Below are 21414 nucleotides of genomic sequence, written 5' to 3'. Positions count from 1 at the left end.
GAAGCACCACATCCTGCTGTCTTGAAGGGGAGCACATGGAGGTGGTGGTGCCCAACACTTTGCAAAGCTGTATTGATTGTTGGTCTTTTTGCCACTGGTGTCTCCATGATGGCAGAGATGAGGTTCCTGGTTCACTCCCCTACCCAGGAGAATTGAGACGGCCTGTTGGGGTTGGGTGGGCTCTGTCTGTTTAATGAAGGAAGGAATGGATGAATGAGGGATTATGCACTTGTACACATTCAAAAGAGACCATCGAATCAAGACCAGGCTGGAGACTCCAGTAGAGGGAACGGGAGGAACTTTGTGCTGACTGATCATCTTTAGTGAGCTCCTCCCTGGGCTGGAAGTGTCACCTGTAATTTCATTTGACTCTCACAATAACCCTAAGTGGGAGGTGTTTGTCTTGAGTTGGGTTCGCAGAAGTAGACATGGAGATGAATTCTTTTTTGTATGACAATGATTTATTAGAAGTTATGGGGAATTTAGAAAAGAAAGACAGCAGGGGAGTGGGGACTTAGAAGAGGAACATAAAGGAAGCCAAACAAGGTGATTTTGGCTCCACCCTGCAGAGGAATTCTGGAAACAGCTGAGATCACACTCTGGAGAAGTCTCCATTAGGGAGCAAGGCAGCTGTGATTTGTTTTCGTGGCACTCTGGGTCCCTGGTTAGGGGCGTGCATTCCAAGCCACCGTGAGTGCCAAGCAGGGTTCAGGCAGCCTGAATTGGGGGTGTTGGCTGTTGGGAGTGAACACACATGCTGAATCAGTGTAATAAAAAATGCTAACAAGATTCACAGGGACTGTGGGCAGAGCCCCCTGTAGCACTGTTGGTATTCAAATGCCTTATGGGTGTGGAAACTGCAGCTCAGAGAAGTGAAAAGTCTCACCCAGGAGCACTCAGCCAGGAAGTGGCAGAACTGGGATTCCAGTGCACTCTGCCTGCCTGCTGGAACTCTCCATAGCGTTTTCACTCTGCAGACGGAAGGGAGGACTTACCTCTACCTGCTGCAGATGTAGCTGGAGAGGAAAAGGGAAAGGGCAGCACTTAGAAGGGGAATTAGTGGTGCTGGGAGGGACATTGCCCACTGGGGTGTGAGCATTTAGGACTCTTCCCACAGAGCTGGCAGCCCTCCAGTAATTGCTGGAGTAGCGTGGGGTGATAGAGGACAGGGGGAGGCAGGCAGTGTTCCTGCTAAATGTGCTATAGCTTCTCCTTCTCTCCATCTATCTCAGCCTCTGTGCGAATGGCACCCTCTGGAAAAGGCTGCAGAAAAGCACTATTTATCTCCGTGTGGGGAAAAGAGGCTTAACAAATTAGCTGATGCTTAATTGGTGAGGAAAAGTAGGACAGAAAAGTTGACCAGTTGTCCCATGGGGTTTTCTGATCAATTGTCTCCACCAATATCTTCCCTGCATGGGTCTGATACTAGGTGGAAGTACTTCTTAGGGTGGCCAAATCTCCCACCCACTCCCTGGGGTCTCCCAGCAACTGAATCAGGTTGTCTGCAGTGCTGGCCTCTTCCAGGACAAGCAGAGAACCTCTCACCTGCACAGGTATACCCAGACCTTCAGATTCACAGAACTGCATATTCTGAAGCAGGACTCTCAGCTCCTGAAGCCAAGAGGCAGGGTCAGAACTCTGAAACAGCACAGGATCTCAGACACAGCACAATTGCCAGTGAATTAGGATCCCTAGCAGTGGGGCCTGCGGGCCCTCTTTTTTAAAGCTCCCTTGGAGGTTCTGAAACACAGCCAGACTGGAGAATCATTGCTGAAGAATGTCAGTGCATGATAAAGCTTTACTTCTCACAAATGGTCAACCTTCTTAGATACATGACACTGTAAAGAAAGTACTGCTCACCTTCTGCTCAGGCACTTCCTGGGATGGGACGGCGCTACTCCTGAGACATCCCATTTCATCTTGAATGACTTGGAAAGTCAGAAAGTTGTCTCCTATATTGAATTGATATCTGCCTCCCTGATTATGGGAGCCATTGGCTCTAAGTCAACACTCAGAAGATGCACAGAGCAGTTCCAATCTCTCTTGCACTTGACAATTTAAAGACACCTGTATTATCCCACCTCTAAGCATCCCTGATCACTTTAACTGTCCCTCTTCATGACTGGGCTATAGTGTGCATTGTCCTTCATCGAGTAGGGTGACCTGGTTAGGTCCACCTGCCAAGGGGTGGAACAAACTCCTCCCACACCCTCCTTTCCATGAGTTGAGCTAGAGGTGAGCTAGAGCCCAGCGATGTGCTTTTACATACCTTGGGAGACAGGAAATGGCAAGTGTTATCTACATTTTATGAAGGAACAGAGACCAGAGTGGTTAAGTGACAGCTGGGTGGAGGCAGTCCCCTGTGGTTTTTCCTCAAGAGTGTTGCTTTCAAACTTTATTTCCCCATTTGCCCTTCTGCTCCTGGAAACTGAGTGTAGGGCTTGAGTTTGGCCTTGTTAAACCACATGTCTTTAGATTCAGTTCAGTGTTCCAGCCACTGAGATGTTATGACATCCTCCCAGATTTGCATCTGTGCACATTTAATAAGAGTATTGCCAGTGTCCTCTACATGAGTGTCAAGGAAATGTTGAACTGTTGGCAATCGAGGTGAGCTAGAGCCCAGTGATGTTCTCAGAGCATTCTCAGCCCACCCTGTCTCCACTTCTCCCTCCATCTCTTCATCAGTGCTTCCAGGCTTTTGAAGACCTCCCTGAAAGTCTGCATGTTGACAGGAGAGAGGCTCTGGACGGGGTGGCTGAGACTCCACCCTGAAGTGTTCTCCTTCCTCTACCCTGACTGAAGGTCCCTTTGAGCTTTGGCTCTTCAGCCCTTGAAGCATCTCTGGAGAGAGCCGGGTTAACTGAGTTTGTAGAAAGGGGCGGAAAGTGTCTTCAGGATACAGCCTTGCAGCATACCCAGGTACATGGCTTAGCATCTCTTGGAGCCTTCTTTCTTTCCAGTGCAAAAGAGAGGCACCCTGTACATGACAGTTTGCAGGCTGCAGCACCATGCAGACCTAGGGTCACTGGTGGGGTTGTTGGTACAGGCCCTGACACCTCCATGCCTCATTTGTTGGGAGTGAGTCAGATCTCTATGTACTGATGAGGAAAGATATTCGTGTTACACTGATAAATCAAAAACTAGAGTCTTAACTGGATGTGTATTTCATGGTCTGATTTTAATGAAAACAGCTATTTGTAGCTATTTACTTGCAGAGGTAACTGTAAAATCTTCTAGAAGGTGACACCTCAAACAATGTTTAGAGAGTAAATTTGGAGGGATAAAGGGGGAATTTTCACTATGGCAGCATATTTTTTTAAATGGGATGGGATGATGGGATGTTGAGCATTTTTATTTTTCTGCATTTTTTTTCGATAACAGGAATAATAAAATTACATTTCAAACAAAAAAACAGGACTCCAATCTGATAGCTCTTGTCCAGGTTCATAGTCGGCCTGGCTCAGTGCCCAGGCTCAGCAAGCACTTGGCACGTGCTCACGGGATGTATTCATACGGGACATGCTTGGAAACCATCAGTCTCTTCCAATTCTTCCAGTCTGTTGGCTTTCCAATTGAAGGAGAGGGAAAGCACTCATAAACACATACAGGAAACAAAATAATTAACTGAATTCTGTCTGCCTCGGCCTTCCACTTCATTTGCATAATCAACAATGTTTACTGAATACCTGCTGTGTGCTGGTTACAGCTATTGGGACACAGCTGTGACCTAGGAGATGTGGCCTTTGACATAATGGCAGAGGAGATAAACAATAAGAAATATTCTGGCAGAGGAGATAGACAATAAGAAATAAGTAAACTGATAGCCGTTCAAGCACAAAGATGGCAAGTGCCATAAAGAAACAGAACAAAACACTGTAATAGAGAGTTACAAATGGGGCTATGGCCTAGGAACTAAAAAGAGCTTTGTTCTATGGATCCTAAAGAACTGAAGGAAGCTGGGAGCCCCAGAGCTGCTGTGAGCTGCTGTCTTCCTGAATGTCATTCAGTACAGCTGGACTAGACAAGCCCCCATAAATCCCTCATTCCAGTTTCCTGATTCTGCAGCCTGGAATAATGATAACACTCATCCCCTAAGCGCCCCAACAGAAAAGTGTTTGCAGACATTCCTAGGGAAGGGAGGCTGTACCTGTGTCTGTGACCCTGTGCTGCCTGCAGGAACCCAAGCATCTAATCTTGCTCTGGGCTGGTGCAGGAGAGCGTGGAGGGAGAGCAGGAAATCAGATGTCTGTGTTCAGATGAAGCTTCTTGCAGCTAAGGCAGCCAGAGCAGGCCCCAGGGGGATGGCATGTTTTGTGAGGAAAATATTCTCTAAGAACAATGTTTATAAAACTCTGTCTCGGCAATCATCCTGTGTCTGCCAGCTTCTGTCTTGCTTCTGTTCATGTTTGTTCTTTTTCTCTCTGCAGGCCGTGGAGACCAACCTGGCTTCCAAGGACAGCCACTGGGTCTTTGTGAATGAGGTAAGGGCTCTAGGAATGTGATGAGCAAGGCCTGGACTGAGCCCCTAGCCCCTTGGTAAAGCTCAGCATGATCCTTTTGGGTTCAATTCTGACTTAGGGGGCTGTCGTGAATCCTGGGGCTCCACCTAGCCCCAGGAGCTCAAAGAGTTGAACTTGACCTAGCAGGGTGCTCACCTGGCAGATGAGAACCAGAGAAAGAATCCTGACCCAGGTTCATGAGGAAGTCAAAAGTCAGAGGGCAGTGGTGGCAGGGATGAGGCGTGCTAGGTGAGGTGAGGCAGCCAGTGGGAGCCAGGGGCTGGAGCAATTAGGGCAGGTCATGAATTGGGATGCAGAGGCGGTGGGGCAAAGGAATGAGTAGGGGAGGAAGGCTGAATTTCATGCAAGATGGTAAGGGTGTGCATGAGTGTGAGCGAGAGTGTGTATGCAGGGTGTGCACATGCATGTGAGAATGTGAATCCAGGTGTGTGTGTATGTCTGTGTTAATGGTGTGTGTGTGTTTATGAGTTGTGTGTGTAGGTGTGTGTGAACATGCATGTGTGTGGATGTGTCTGCATGAAGGTGTGTGTATATATGTGTCTGTGTGAAGGTGTGTGTATATATGTGTCTGTGTGAAGGTGTGTGTATATATGTGTGTGGATGTGTTTGAGTGTGTGACAGGTATGTGCATGCATGTGCAAGTGTGTGTGTGTGTGAGTGTGTGCATGTGCAAATGAGTGAATATGTGTGTGGCTGTGCATGTACAAGAGTGTGTGTGTCTTTGTGTGTGTCTTTGTGTGTGAATTGTGTGTGTTGAGTGTATGTACAGGGGTGTGCATGTGCAAATTTTGTGTGTGCATGTGTGTATGAGTGTGTGTGCATGAGTGTGTATATGTGTTTGTGTATGTATATGTTTGGGTGTGTATGTATGAAAGTGCATATATCTGTATATGAGTTTGAGTACTGTGCTGTGTGAGTTGTATGTGCCTGTGTGTTTGTGCATGTGTGTGTAAGTATGTTTGTGTGTGCAACCAGTACGTGTAGGGATAAGTGTACCCACGTAAAGGGAGTAAATAGGAAGTCTCTCCCATGACTGACCATCCCACCAGCTTGGCCCTAGGGAGGAATGACAACACCAGGGATCATGGTGGCCTGGCCTGCTCTTCATTACTTGTACCCTGTCTGGCCCTGGCCTCCTCCATGCTGCAGGCATTGCATGAGAGTGGCCTGAAATCGCACACCCTAGCTTTCCCAAAGAATCCCCTCTGCCCACATGTCCTTTCAGGAGCACTGACTTGGGTGGCCTGTGTGACCTCAGTGCGCTATATTCACTGACAGCAGACTCAGAATGTGTTCTTGGTGCAAGATTTCATCATGGCTCATCATGGCTATGGCCTTCAGCTGCTCCTAAATTAGCTGATCAATTTCTAATGGCTTCATCTGGAAGATGCAGGTTTATTATGTAGGCAATTCATTCTTTTATGATGTCTGTTTCCTCATTAGTTCTTTGCTAATATGTCTGAAATAGTCTTGGGTGGCTTATTTTAATAATTGTGCAGGTAGTATCAGATTGTAACTACTTGCAAAGTCCACTTTTCATAGATTTCCCTTCATGAATTCACATCTTATTAGCTCCATGTCCACAGACGCCAGTTGGGGACGTGTAGTAACTGTCCATTTACCGTGGGGTGCAGGTGGTTGTGCTGGTAATTAGAAGGGACATGACTGCCTCCTCCTGTTTTCAGAGCCTGTGAGAGGCTGCCTTGATCCTTGAGAAGTTTGAATTCTCTGGGGTTTGCTGACTTCTCTATGGTTCTTCACAGTCCAGTTTTCTTTGTTCCAAAGAAACGATGCATTCCTGAAGTCAAATGTCTGATGCTGGTTTTACTTTTTTGATGAATCCTCCAAATTGGATAGCCAGTGTTTCTCTGTTACCAGTCTTCAAAAGAATTGCTCTGCTTTTACATTCCTAACCTGTTTTCTTTTCTTTCCCCAAATCCCCACCCACCCTCAGGGGCCACCTGTCTGTCCCTCTTGATTCACTCTTCAGGGCTGGAGTTAACTTCAGACTAACCCAGTGTGCGGTGCCCCTAGGGCATTCCATACTGGTAGGCACACTGGCATTACTGGGGCAGTTGGAACCCAGGGCTGAGTGTCATCAGGAGGAGTCAGATATGGGGTATACCTGTTGGAGCCACACTGGAGCGGCTTAGAGAGGATGGCAGTGTTGCACCATAGCCAGCTGTGTACCCTGCGCCAGCCCGGGAGCGCACATGGATGGTGCGAGTATCTCTGAGCTGAGTGTGTCCTCCTCCAAATGTGAGGGGCCTCCAGGGAGCCCCAACTCCCTCCTTTCTTGGTTTCCTTTTCTATGAGGCAGGGGACAACATCTAATATTTCTTATTTTTATTTTTTATTTTTTGAGACTAGAGTCTTGTTCTGTTGCCCAGGCTGGAGTGCAGTGGTGCGATCTTAGCTCACTGCAACCTCCGCCTCCCAGGCTCAAGCAATTCTCCTGCCTCAGCCTCCTGAGAAGCTGGGACTATAGGTGTGTGCCATCTCGCCCAGCTAATTTTTGTATTTTTAGTAGGGTGGGGTTTTACCATGTTGGCCAGGCTGGCCTCGAACTCCCGACCTCAAGTGATCTGCCCTCCTTGACCTCCCAAAGTGCTGGGATTACAGGCATGAGCCACCATGCCTGGCCAGCTAATATTTCTTAATCACCTACTATGCGCCAGGCACTTGTCACTGCATTTGTTACCCTCCTAGTCCTCATCAACAGCCCAGTGTGGCAGTTATCCTCATTTTGCAGATGGGAAAACGGAGTCTCCAGAGGTTAAATCACTTGCCCAAGGTCATGCAGCTATTAATGGTGTATCTAGGATCCTATTTGAGGATCGTCTGGCTCCAAAATTTTTCCATCAAACAGTAGTTTCATGCACATGGCCTTAGCAAAGATCCCTAACTCACGGTCAGTGTCTGATTCAGTGAAGCCAGTCAGTGGGGGTCAGGTATATACACTGACGGGGAATACTCTTGGGCTGGCCTTTGGTGCCAGCTCATGGACTTTTTTTGAAGTCTTCTATCAGAAGGTAGGGCCTGTTGGAAAGCTTTCACCCAGGCACTCCAGGGTAGCCTCTGGTTAAGGACTGAGGTGTTTTCCAAATTACATGTAGGCTTATCCTTAGGATCCGGCTATATTCAGGACTACTGTTTCCGGTTTCAGCATGGCCCCAATTGAACACAAAAGTCCTGTTATTATTATTACAATGTGATATCATTTTAGGCTTTGCCCAATTTTTAAGCTATCCAAGTATAGAGCCACAGGCAAATGGTTTCCCAGCCACCTTCCTGTTTGTCTTATATAATGACTAGAGATAAAGTAAGGGGGAAAAAATAAAGAGAAAAGGAGAGTCAGGGGCAGGCATTTACTGGCTCACTTTCCAACATGCTCCAGAATTCAGCTGCTTCACTGGGTCCTTGCCTTCCCACTTCTTGAAACTGCTCCCCCACTTCTCTGGATTAAGTTCAGCTCCTCAAACAAGATCAGGTCTGTGCCTCCCCGACCACCGCAGGTGTCTTTGGGCCCTCCAGCATGGCCCTCTAGCTGTGCCCCCCACTCGCTCTCATTCCTTACAGGTTCTGCCTTTCAGTTTCCTTCTCTGTATTTGATTTGTTTTATGCATTTTCCTGGATTCAAAATAAACACTTGAGGGCACATGTTTTTATTTGCTTTCTTTATGCAGTGGTTTTCTAAATACACCTGCCCTCTTTCTGGTGAATATTGGTGCTACATATTACAGACCTGGTTTATTTGGAGAAGAAATAATTGGATGCAGAGGAAGCCTTGTGTGAGCCCTACTGACAGTTCCTATAGGTCTCTGGGCACCACTCTGGGGACACTGGAGAGCGGGTGTGTTTTTAGATCTGCTAAAAGTATTTAAAGAATATTTAAATTGACTGATTAGGTTGCAAATTACCTTAGAGAGGGTAGGGGATTCAAAAGAACTTGTGGAAAACAAAATGAACTCTTAGTCAAGGTGGCCACTGAACTGTGAGTCCCTTGAGGGCATGGCCAGATTCAGCTCATCACTGAATCCTCAATGCCCTGAATAAGGAATAGATTCTTCAAAGGTTTGTTTGAAGGCAGGTCGATGTACATAGTGTAGAGCAAATTGCATTGACAAGCATTTCCCTGTCTGCTCAGAGAAAACAAAGGCAACAATTAAGTCCTGAGTTTCAGCGATGGAAAGGACCTCTATGGGTCATTCATCAGATGTTGCCAAGTTCAAGCCCAGTCAGCCTTGACTCTGGATGAGGCGGGTGGCTTTTGGGGCCTCTTTAGCAGCTGAGGTAAAATGTTTCCTCTCCACGCATCCTCCAGCAGATGCCAGGAGAGTCGGGGATCCCTGTGGGTCTGGCCTTTTGGGAACTTTGTTCAGGGAATTCTCCCATAGAAAAATCAGTATGACTCTCCAGCCTCTTGAAGAACCAAGGATGATGGGGATTGAAGCACTCTGTTTGTTGATGGGCAACTTCCATTGTTACATGAATTCTTCCAGACATTGAACCAAACCACACACATACTTTGGTGGAAATGGTTTAAGGTGCTTAACGGATGATGTGAGTATGCACACATAACCATTGCGCCTGGGTTTTATCAGAGAGTGAGGCTCTAAGAGGTGATCTGTGGGTCAGCAGGGGCCAGGAGGAGGTGACTTCTAAAAAGGGAGGAGGTATAGTCAGCAAGCCCTTGCCACTTCTTCCCGATTGCCAGCGTATGTCGGTGACTCCACATCTCACGTCCATTCCAGACCTTGCCCTTGAACTCCAGATCCAGAGATCCAGCTTGACTCAAGATCCTCTTGACTTGGCCACTTGGAAGCTCCATCACCACCTCAAACTCAGCGTGTCTCTCTCCAAACTCACCATCTTCCCCAAACCTGGCTCTCTCTTGGTGCTCCTGATCTCAGAGACCACTGTCGCCATCCTTCTGGTTGGCTCCTCAGACACAGAAAAGACAAAGGCATGATAAAAGAAAAAGACTGTGATGTGAATGCTGAATCACATAGCTTTAAGAAATCTGCCCACATCATCCAGCCCACTGCAGCCCTCTGCAGGATGACCCTGACCCCACACTTGCACCCTTATTTACTTCTTACTATTGCATTCCTATCTCATGGGTCATCCCTGCAAAAGGATGAGTGACTTCTTGTTTCTTGTATTTATTTTTCCCTGCTAGCTTTGGGGTTTTGGCAGCGTATTTCTTTCCACCTGCCATGTCCTTCTGAATCTGTGATTGTCTAGGAATTCCCTCTCTTGCAGGGATCTGCTTAACATTGCCTCTGCCAAAAGGACTTCTGTATTTCCCCAGTAGGGTGATTCTTTCACAGCCTCACCCCAGTTCTGCTGTGTTGGGGAATTGATGCACATGCCTGATTCCCTGGACAAGCTGATCTGCTTTCTCTGAGGTTCCCTAAAGTTCCTAGTATGAGGAGCTGACACACAGAAGAGCTCGCTGGGTTAAATGATCTGACTATTATCTTAAGAGACCCCCCATCTGCCACCCCAAGGACAAGGTCATCCCAGTGTGTGGACTTCTTCAGTACCTTCTGCCTAGACGCTCTCCTGTTCTTGAGCCTCAGGCCCCAGTCCCCATCTTATCACTTTCACTAGTTTGTCACCAACAAGTACTCAGTGAGGATCCTTAGGGGTCAGTCCTTGCTCTTAGAGCAGCCTCTGTCAACAGTCCAGGGACATCACTCCAGACTTTCAAGTCTTCCCTATCCTAAAGCACACACCAAGGTAAAACAAATGAAAATAAGATTACGCACCACATGTATAACGTGGGAGAGGAAGATGCTAATGCTCTAATTGAAGAAAACAAAGAAAAAGACCGTGATATGAATGTTGAATCACATAGCTTTAAGAAATCTCTGTTTGGGACCCACAGAAAGAGAGGGAACGAAAAGATTGTTTTCTTCCTTTTATTTTGAAGATTCCAATTCTGTTGGACTGTTCAGTCCCTGTACCATTTACCATCTTCAAATTTAATTTAGTAACACTCAAAAACAATTATGTTTGTCGTAATCGTTTTACTTGTTTCTCTCCCAGCTTCACTGAGGAATCTTTGAGGACAGGGAGCACATCTTACTACCTCTGTAGCCCCAGCTCAGAACTCTTGAATGAAGACCAAGAGTTGCTATTTATTAGACCTTAGACAGAGCCAGACATTGTTTTTGAGTATCACCTTCATTACCTTTTTCTTTTTTTCTGAAAAAGTAACAGCTTTCTTGACGTTTAATTGACATGCAATACATACAATATTTAAGTGTATAAGTTGTTAAATTTGGCATATGTATATACCCAGGAAACCATAACCACAATGGAGGTAGTGAACATATCCATCACCCCAAAAGTGTCCTCATGGCCCTCAGGAACGCCACCCTCCTGGCCCACTTTCTCCCACTTTCTAGGCAACTACTGATCTGTTTCTGGCTCTACTGATTATTTGTATCTTTGCGTTTTATGTAAGTGGAATTATGGAGTATGTACTCTTCTGCTTTTGGTATGGCTTATTTTATTCAATGAAGTTATTTTGAGATTCATCTTATGTTGCAATGTATAGCAATAGTTCTTTCCTTTTTATTGATGAGGAATATTTATTTGTACATCTGTAAGCCACAATAGGATTATCTATTCCTCTGTTGATGGACATTTGGGTTGTTTTAGTTTTTTTGCTATTACAAATAAAGCTATTATGAACATTTATGTATAAGTCTTTGTATGGACATATACTTTCCTTTTTCTGGGGCTTATACCTACAAGTGGAATTGCCAACCCTTATGGTAGATTTATGTTAACTTTTTAAGAAACTGCCAAGTTGCTGAGAGTTCCAATTGCTTCATATCCTCTTCAGCACTTGGTATGGTCAGGCTTTTTGATTATAGTCACTCTAATGGGTGTGTAATGGTTCTCACTGTGATGTTGATTTTTCATTTCCCTGATAACTAATAATACTTCCTAGCATCTTTTCTTGTGCTTATTTGCCATTTAGATCTAAGTATCTTCTTGGCAAAGTATCTGTTTAAACAACTTCCCCATTTATATTGGATTTTTTGTTTTCTTATTATTGAGTTCTGAAAATTCTTTTTATATTGGGATAAAAGATTTTGTAAAAATCAGGTATATACTTTGTAAATATTTTCTCCCAGCCTGTGGCTTTTCAGTCTCGCACTGTCTTTTGAAGAAGAGACATTTTAAATTTTTATGAAGTTTAACTTACCAATTTATTCTTTTAAGAATATGTTTTTAGTGTAGTATCTGAAAAATGCCTGTACTCTTGATTCTATTCCATTGATCTATTTTTTTTTCTATCTTTATGCCAATCCCACATTCTTTTGATTACTATAGCTATAGCTTTACAATATGATTTGGAATTAGATTTTGTTAGGCTTCTGCCTTGTTCTTCATCCTCAAGATTGTTTTGGTTGTCTTAGGTCCTTGAAATTTTTGTATACATTTAAAATCAGCTTGTCAGTTTCTACAAAAAGCTGACTGGGATTTTATTTGGTATTGCAGTGAATCTGTACTCCATTTTTGGGAGAATTGATACCATAAAAATAGTGAGTCTTCTCACCCACAAACAAGATCTATCTCCCTAATTATTTAGATTTTCTTTAATTTCTCTCAATGTTTTATCTTTTCCAGTATACAGATCTTTCACGTCTTTTTATCAGATTTATCCCTTAGTATTTTATATTGTCAGTGCTACTGCTACTGACAATTATACTTTAAAACAAAATTTAATTTCCAATTGTTCATTGGTAGAATATACAAATGCAATTGATTTTTGCATATTGATCTTGTATCCTGGAACTTTGCTAAACCCACTTACTAATACTAGTGGAGTTTTTCATAGATTCCATTAGATTTTCTTAGAGAAAATATTCTTGACTATCATGTCCTCTGGGAATATGACAGTTTTACCTCTTCCTTTCCATCTGGATACCTTTTATTTCTTTTTTCTGCCTGATTGCACTGATTAGTACCTGCAGTTCAATGTTGAATATAAGTGGTGACAGGAGACATCATTTTCATATTCCTGATATTAGGGGGAACACACACAGTTTTTCATCATTAAGTATCAGGTTAGCTGTAAGTTGTTTATAGATGTTCTTTATCAGATTGGGGAAGTTCTCTTCCATTCCCAGACTGGTGAGAATTTTTATCAGGAAATGATAATGGATTTTATCTAATGCTTCTGCATCTATTGAGATGATCATATGGTTTTTCTTTTTGCAGAATATGTTAAATTACAGTGACTGATTTTTTACATTAAAGCAATCCAACATCTCTGGGATAAAACCTACTTTTCATATTATATTATCCTTTGTATATATTGTTCTATTTGATTTGTTAAATTTTTGATTAGAATTATTCTCCTATGTTCACCAGGTATATTGGTATTTATTTATTTTTTCTTTTTATATCTTTCTTTAGTTTTGGTATTGGCATAATGCTGGCCTCAAAAGTAAGCTGGGAAGTATTCTCTCTTTCACAGTTTCTGGAAGAGTTCATAAATAATTATTATTTTTTTCCCCTAAATGTTTGTTAGAATTTACCAATGAAGCCATCTGGGCCTGGGGTTTTCTTTAGAGGAATGTTTTAACTACAAATTACATTTATGTATTAGACATAGAGCTAGCTATTTGTTCTCAAGTAAGTTTAGTAATTTGTGTCTTTCCAGAAATTTTCCCATTTCATCTAAGTTGTCAAATTTATAGGTACGGTCCAGGCATGGTAGCTCACCCCTGTAATCCCAGCACTTTGGGAGGCCGAGGCAGGCAGATCACTTGAAGTCAGGTGTTCCAGACCAGCCTGGCCAACATGGCGAAACCCCACCTCTACTAAAAATACAAAAATTAGCCAGGTGTGGTGGTACACCCCTGTAATCCCGAATACTTGGGAGACTGAGACATGAGAATCACTTGAACCCGGGAGGTGGAGGTTGCAGTGAGCCGAGATTGTGCCATTGCACTCCAGCCTGGGCAACAGAGTGAGACTCTGTCTCAAATAAACAAAACAAAACAAGCAAAAAAATTTATAAGTATGAAGTTCATAATATGCTGCTATTATCCTTTTAATACTTGTTGAATCTATAGACATATGATTTTTCTCATTTATAACATTCATTATTTGTCTCTTTTTTTCTTGATCAGTCTGATTGGAGATTTATTGATGTTATTCATTTCAAAGAACCAGTTTTCAATTTCATTGATTTTCTCTATTGTTTTTCAATATCCATTTATATTAGTTTATTGTTTTGTCTTCATCATTTTCTTTTCTCTGTTTCCTTTGGCTTTAATTTGCTCTTTTTCCCCCCTAATTTCTAGGGAACAAGGTGAGATAATTGATTTAAGACCTGTCTTTTTCTTTGCTATGTTTCCCCTTAAGTGATTTAGTGACATCTCACAAATCTTGATATGATGTGCTTTCATTATTTAGTTCAAAATACTTTCTATATTACTTTTGGATTCCTTCTTTGACCCATGGGTTTTAGAAGTATGTTTTTAGTTTCCAAATATTTGGGGATTTTAAAGAAATCTTTCTGCTATTGATTTCTAATTTAACTCCACTGTGGCTACAGGATAGAGTTTCTATTATTTGGGTCCTTTTAAAATTATTGAGACTGATTTGATAGCCAGTATATTGTCTTTCTTGCTAGATATTTCAAGCATACTTGAAAAGGATCCATTATCTGTTGTTGTGTGCAATGTTTCATCAATGTGAATTAGGTCATTTTAGTTGAGTGTTGATTGTGCCTTCTGTATCCTTTATGATTATTTTGTCTACTTTTTCTATCAATTATTTAGAGAGGAATATTAAAATATTCATCCTTAATTGTGAGTTTGTTTATTCCCCTTTCAGTTTTATCAGTTATTGCTTAGTATATTTGGAAGCTTTATTTCAAGGGGCAGAAATGCTTAGGATTTTTATGTCCTCTTGATTTATTAACCCTGTATCATTAGGACATAAATTAGGATTTATCCCTGGTAATTTTTTCTGCTCTGAAATATGCTTTATCTGATATTACTACAGCCATTCTATATTTATTTTGACTTGTGTTAGCATAATACCTTTTTTCACCATCTTACTTTTAACATACTTGTTTCTTTATGTTTAAGTATATTTCCTGGAGGCAGCAGTTATTTAAGTCTTGCTATTTTATCCATTATAACAGTCTTCACCTTTTAATTGAGGAATTTTAGATAATTTATACTGAATGTAATCATCAATATTGTTAGGCTCAAGCCTGTCTTCTTGCTGTTTTGTATTTGTTTCGTTTCCTTTGTTTCCTTTTTTCTCTTTTCAAACTTCTTATGGATGAATTGAGAATTTTTTATGATTCTATTTTAACTGTTTTATTGGCTTATGAGCTATAACTCTTTTAAAACATTTTAGTAGTTGCTTTAGGATTTATAGTATACATCTTTAATTCACCACCATCTACTTTTAAGTGGAATTATACTATACCACATATATTTCAGTATGAGTATTTTACAATAGTATCCCTCCGTGTTACCCTCCTGGACTCGATATAATTGTTGTAATAAATATTACTTTTATATGTGTTATATACACAAAAATACATAGTTATTATGTTTATTAAAACAGTCAATTATCTTTTAAAGAGATTTAAGTAATAAGAAAATAATCTTAAATACTTTTCTCTGCCGTTATTATTTCAGGTGGTATTTATTTTTTTGGTGTGAAGATCTGTAGTTTGATCTGGTATCATTTCTCTTCTGCTTGAAAGACTTCCTTTGACATTTCTTATAATACAGTTCTGTTGGTGGTGAATGCCTTCCACTTCTGTATGTGTGAAAATGACTTTATTTCACTTTCATTTTTGAAAGATATTTTTACTAGGTACAGAATTCTAGGTTAACAGTATTTCCTTTCAGTACTTTAAAAATGTTGCCGCCCTGTCTTCCTACTCATATTAATACTGATAAGCATCTGATATTATCCTTACTTTTGTTTTTCTGTATATAACATGCTCTTTATCTCTGGTTTCTTTTAATGTTTCTTCTCTTTCTCTGGTTTTGATCAATTTGATTATCGCGTACCTTGGCATGGTTTTCTTCTTGTTTTTATTTTTGTGTGTGCCTGCACTTTGTTGAGCTTCTTGGACTTGTGTATTTATAATTTTCATGAAAACTTTAATCCATTATTACTGCAAAATGTGAAAAAGATCTTTTATATTTTCTATTATTTTTCTGCCTCCGTATCCTCTTACTTGAGATTTTGAGTTACGCAGATTTTGGGTTTTTTTGAAGTTATCCCACATATCACTGATGTTCTTTTCCTCTTCTTTTTTTCTCTCTATTTTGTTTTGCATAATTTTTATTGTTATGTGTTCAGATTCAGTGATATTTTCTTTGTTGGTGTCTAATTTGCCAATTATTCTGTGCAGTGTGTTTTTTAAATGTCATGCCTACATTGTACTTTTGATCTCTAGAAGTTTGACTTGAGTCTTTTCTTTAAATCTTCAATGTCTCTACTTACATTTTGAATGTAAAAAAAGTAGTTACGATAACTGTTTAAAGTCATTGCTAATTCTAATTCTGTTTTAGTTCTGGGTCAGTTTTGTTTAATCGATTCTTCTTCTTCTTATGGCTTATGTTTTTCTGAATGCCTGGTAACCTTTGATTGATGGCCAGACTTTGTGAATTTTACTTTGTTGAATGCTAGCTCTTTTTTGTGTTCCTATACATATTCTTGAGTTTTTTTTTTTTCTAGGATACAGTTATTTGGAAATAGTTGATCCTCTTGCTTTTGTGATTTAATAGGTGTTTCTCAAGTAAAACTCAGTCTAGGGCTAATTATTTTACACTGCTGAGGCTAGACTACCTAAGTATTTTGCTCAATGCACATGAAGTATGAGGTTTTCCAGTCTGGATGGTAGGAAGAAACACTCTTCCTAGCTCTGAGTGAGCTCCATACACTGGTTTGGTTGGTTTTTTTACCAGCCTCAGGTAGTCTCCTTACATGCATGCTCTGGTCAGCACTCTGCTCAGTATTGTCATGGGGGACCCTCTCTGAGTGACCACATTTTTCTCTCTCTGTGCAGTTTTCTCCTCTCTAGTACTCTTTCCTGCAAACTCTAACTGCCTTGCTCTTCCAGTCTCTCAGGTCCATATCCTTAACACGTGGAGTCTGCTGGGTTCCGCATGCTTCCTCTCCCCACCTGCACTGTGGCATGGAAATTCTCTGAAGGCAGTGATTTAGCTCAGTCATAAAACTTGCCTTGTTTCCTGTCTTGGAGGATCGCTGTTCTTCATTGCCTATTTTCCAGTGTCTTGCAAACTATTTTTTCATAGGTTTTTCCTAGTCTTTTTGGTTATTTCATATCAGAGGGTAAATCCAATCCCTGTTACTCCATCTTGGTTAATTATAGGCGTCATCTTTGTTATCTGACTTAATTCTCAGAAAACTTCTGGTATTGTGGAGCATATTTTGAATGGGGCAAGACAGATGACCAGATAATTATTACATTTATAATTTGATGAATTTGTTAGATTCTATGTAGTGTAATAAAATCATGTAAGGCAAAAAGAAGGAGAAGGAATGGATTCTACTTTACATAGGGTGCCCATGAGAAATCTATTTGATGAGGTAACATTTGAACAGGGACTTGAAGAAATGAGGAAGTGAGGAAACTGTGCATATATCTGAGGGAACAGCATTCCAGTTGGAGGAGAGAACAGGTGTGAAGTCTCTGAGTGGGAGTCTGGGGATAGGCTTTAGGAATGGTACAGAGGCCAGTGTGGCTGGAGCAGAGTGAGTGATGGAGAGAGTGGTGGGAGAGGGGTTAGAAGCATGGCAGGGAGCCAGGTCACGTAGAACTTTTCTGGCCTTTGTAAGACACAATTCTTATTCTGAGTGAAGTTGGAAGCAAGGAGAGGGATTTGAGCAAAAGATGGCAATCTATATATATATTTTGAAACTATACCCTCGTAACTGCCTTAAGAGTAAGTGAGGTGGTGAGGGGTGTAGGGATGAAATAAATTATTTATCAGGCTATTGTGATTATCTAGGAAAGGAAGGGTGGTGGTTTTGACTATGAGGTAGAATGGAGGAGGTAAGAAGTAGTTGGATTCTGAATATATTTGGGGTGGGGAGCAGGTAAGATTTGTTGTTGGATTAGGTGTGGATTATGAGAAAAGAGAAACATCAGGTATGATTCTAGGATTTTCATTTGTTTTTAGCTTCAGGAACTGAAAAGAGAAGACATTTCTTGAGATGAGGAGATTGAATATTTGAGGGGTAAGATCAGGAATTTGGTTTGAATCTGTTGATTTTGAGATACCTATTAGACCATTACAGAGAGATGGTATGTAGACACTAGACATGTGACTCTATGAGTCTGGAGTTCAGAGGGAGGGTAAAGCTGGTGATATGAATCTGGGAGCCATCTGCATATAGGGGATATTTAAGCTCATGCGACTGGATGAGACCACAAAGGGGTTGCATTACTAAAAATGAGAAGAGGCTCAAACCCTGGCACCTCTGGGGCATGCCAAGCCAGAGAAAGGAGGAGAAACTCACCATGGATGCTGACCAGGAGCAGCCTGAGGTGGAGGAGGAGGACAGGTAGGCGGTGGTCCCAGAAACCAAGTGAAGAAACCATTTCAAAGGGAAGGAGAAGTCAATGTCAGGTGATGCTGCCAGGAGGGTGTGTGACCTAGAAGAGGAATGCCAGAAAAGGTGGGAGGACGGAACCCTCAAGAACTCCAACTTCTATTATACCATCCAGAGATAAGAAAACAGTTTGATGCCACGTAATTAGTAAGTGGCAGAATCAGGAATTGAGATCTGAGTGACTTCAAATTTAAGAACTACATACCTGATGCCACACGGCTCCCCCATTATCTTCCCTCTCACACCCAGCACTGGTTGAATGCTGAATAAGTTATGGAATCCCAGCAATATTTGAATTTTTCATAACTTAGAATCAGTAATATAGTTTGTATTATGGAAAGTCTTACTATGAAACTTTTGTTAATTTATTGCAGTTGTCCCTCCTTATCTGCGGTTTTACTTTTTATGGTTTCAGTCACCCACTGTCAACTGAGGTTCAAAAGTATTAAGTGGAAAATTCCATAAATAAATAATTCATAAGTTTTCAATCACACGCTGTTCCGCGTAGTGTGATGAAGCCTTGCGTTGTCCTGCTTTGTCCCACCCAGGATATGAATCATCCCTTTATCCAGGGTCTCCACACTGTATGCACCACCACCCATTGGTCACCCAGTGCTAGGTTACTGGATAGAAAAAACTATAGTATATATAGGGTTTGGTATTATCTGCAGTTTCAGGCATCTACTGGGAATCTTGAAATGCATTCCCCGAGGATAAGAGGGGGCTGCTTTATTAGATTTCTACCCTTTATGTTATTTTGCACATTAGCGCCTTATTTTTAAAATCTATTATGGAAAACATGAAAGAACCTGGCAAAAGCCCACACAAATAAACTTATACATGTCCCATGAGGAAATACCTGAAGGAAACAAACCCTATTTACTGGAAATGCACTTCTATATGTTAATCACAATAGGTCTATTCTTCTTTCTCAGTCCTAAAGGAAACTATGAGATTTAACATTTATGGTTGCAGATATATGATGTCATTGTTCTGCAGGATCATTCTTTAGCCCTTTGAAAAGCCCTGTGGAGAGGGTGTTTGCAGCTGCACAAATGATGGGTTTGGGGAGCAGGACCGAGGAAGAAATGACATACCATTGTGCTTTAGATCACAGCCTTTGAGAACACACCATGGACATGATTTTGGCTCCAATACTGACCACTTCTATGACTGTTTTATTTCCTTCCTTGAGCCATATCTTCATCATTTACTCAGTAGACTTTGTGATAGTTACCTCCTAGGACAGACCTCCTAGGACAGTCATGAAGATTAAATGAGCTAACATACAGGAAGTGGCCTAGCACAGCATCAGGCAGACAGCAAGCACTCTTAAAAGATAGCTCTTCTTCTTTGGGAGGCCGAGGTGGGCGGATAACGAGGTCAGGAGATGGAGACCATCCTGGCTAACACGGTGAAACCCCGTCTCTACTAAAAATACAAAAACAATTAGCCAGGCATGGTGGCAGGTGCCTGTAGTCCCAGCTACTTGGGAGGCTGAGGCAGGAGAATGGCGTGAACCCAGGAGGCGGAGCTTGCAGTGAAGTGGAGATGGCCACAGAGCGAGACTCCGCCTCAAAGAAAAGAAAAGGAAAAAAAAAGATAGCTCTTCTTTGTAACAAGTGACTCACATCCCGTGGGAAAGTTAGCCTTTGTACTTTAATTAGGAAAACACAAAGACTTGAGGAATTAATTCCTTTTGTTGTTTGTTATGAATCCGAATCACAGCATTTATAGTTCTGTTCTGGGCCTGCTGCGACCCTCGTTCTTCCCGAAGTCTCATGCATCCTTTAAGACAGTTCAAATTACTGCCTCCCCCACTTTTTGCAATACCTATTAATGTCTTCCATGGCCTTTCCTTCTTTCCACACTGCATACAACTTATGCTGTGATTCTTCAGTGGTCCTTACCTTTTTCTTTCATGACCTCTCTCCCTCCCATGATATATAACTCTTGACAAGCTATTGTTCATTCGTCATACATGTACTGAACACCTGTGAAGCACCAGGGATGCTCATAAGAATTTGAAAGATGCATCCCTCACCCTCAGAGAGTTTATAGTGTCATGGGTGAGAAACATGTGTCCATGTATCACTAAATTACAGCTCAGCCAAGGCTGTGGGGGCCACTCCAGATCCTCTACAGTTCAAGTTCCAACTCCCTGTAGACAGACAACCTGCCATTGCTGTGGAATCAGACTCCATGTTTTTAGATATGAATCGATTGTTCCCAACAAGCGTATTGCCGTTTTGCAGAGTTTTGACAGAAAAATGCTTGGGAAAGGGAGTGCTGACACTTAGGGAGTTTTAAAAATAGCTTTAATTACCACGTGCAGCAAATGTATTTGAAAACTAAAGGTTGGTGTCTACCTTTCCGCATTCCTATCCATCTGTCTTCCAACAAATGGATTCTGGTGGATTCAGATGAACTTGCTGCTTGTGCCAGAAAGGCCCTATTATCTGTGCCTTCTACCCTGTTATTACACCTCCTTCGCCAGGCTGGATAATCATTATGCACCACACAGAGGAGAAGCAAGCGCGCCTGCATGCACACGTACACACGCACATTCACACGTGGCTGCTGCCTTCACACAGCATGGGGAATTACAGGCCCCTGGTGGAGCTCCCCAGGAAGGGTCCTTTCAAAGCTGGAACAGAGCAGAGGCGGGAGATAGTTCAAACCACCAGAACCTCTTTCTGTGAAGTGTCTTAAGGGATTTTTGAGGGTTTACAGAGACAGTAGTCTCAGCTTTGGTTCTCTTTCCTACTGCCTCAAACCAAGAGATGCTATGTGCACCAAGGCAGCTGTCTCTTAGGGGTGGCTGGAGAATCCCAAATCAATATTATGCAGTTTTGGAAAGGAAAGTGAGGAGGCAGTTTAATTGCCAGTGATTGGAACTAGGATGCAGTTTCCAACAGCCCTAGAGGCCAGCTTGTCAGCTGCTGAGGCAATGAGGGGCTGAACTTTCTGGGTACTTTCATGCCTGATACTCCTCTTGCTCAAGAATTTCTGAAAAGCCCACTGTGTGAGGCCCATGGGGATCTGAACAAGTGCCTCCCCATGTTCAGGTTTCTGCTTGCTGTCGGCAAGGCAAGAATAGCAAGCCGAGGGGTCGCCCTCAGAAGCAAGCGAAATCACGTTGCTGAGTGCCTACTGTGTGCCAGGTCCTGCTTTGGATGCTTTATAGATATTATCTTAAAACAAATTAAATTTACCCAATTAAAGGATGGCAAGAAACTTCATCTCA

At 42.1% G+C, this 21414-nt stretch overlaps 1 protein-coding gene across 2 annotated transcripts in view; it reads left to right on the top strand.

The window, feature by feature from the left end:
• The window catches only part of LOC105495984 (glutamate ionotropic receptor delta type subunit 1), a 796883-nt gene that overhangs the window by 452003 nt on the left and 323466 nt on the right, over positions 1-21414 (top strand). For both annotated transcript variants that reach the window (XM_011766002.3, XM_011766003.3), the window contains exon 5: positions 4428-4481. In XM_011766002.3, coding sequence (XP_011764304.1) covers positions 4428-4481 — 54 coding nt within the window. The remainder of the gene's footprint in view (positions 1-4427; positions 4482-21414) is intronic.

The sequence above is a fragment of the Macaca nemestrina genome, chromosome 9 (assembly GCF_043159975.1).
Source record: "Macaca nemestrina isolate mMacNem1 chromosome 9, mMacNem.hap1, whole genome shotgun sequence".
NCBI lineage: Eukaryota > Metazoa > Chordata > Mammalia > Primates > Cercopithecidae > Macaca > Macaca nemestrina.
This window is presented reverse-complemented; position numbering and strand designations above follow the sequence as displayed.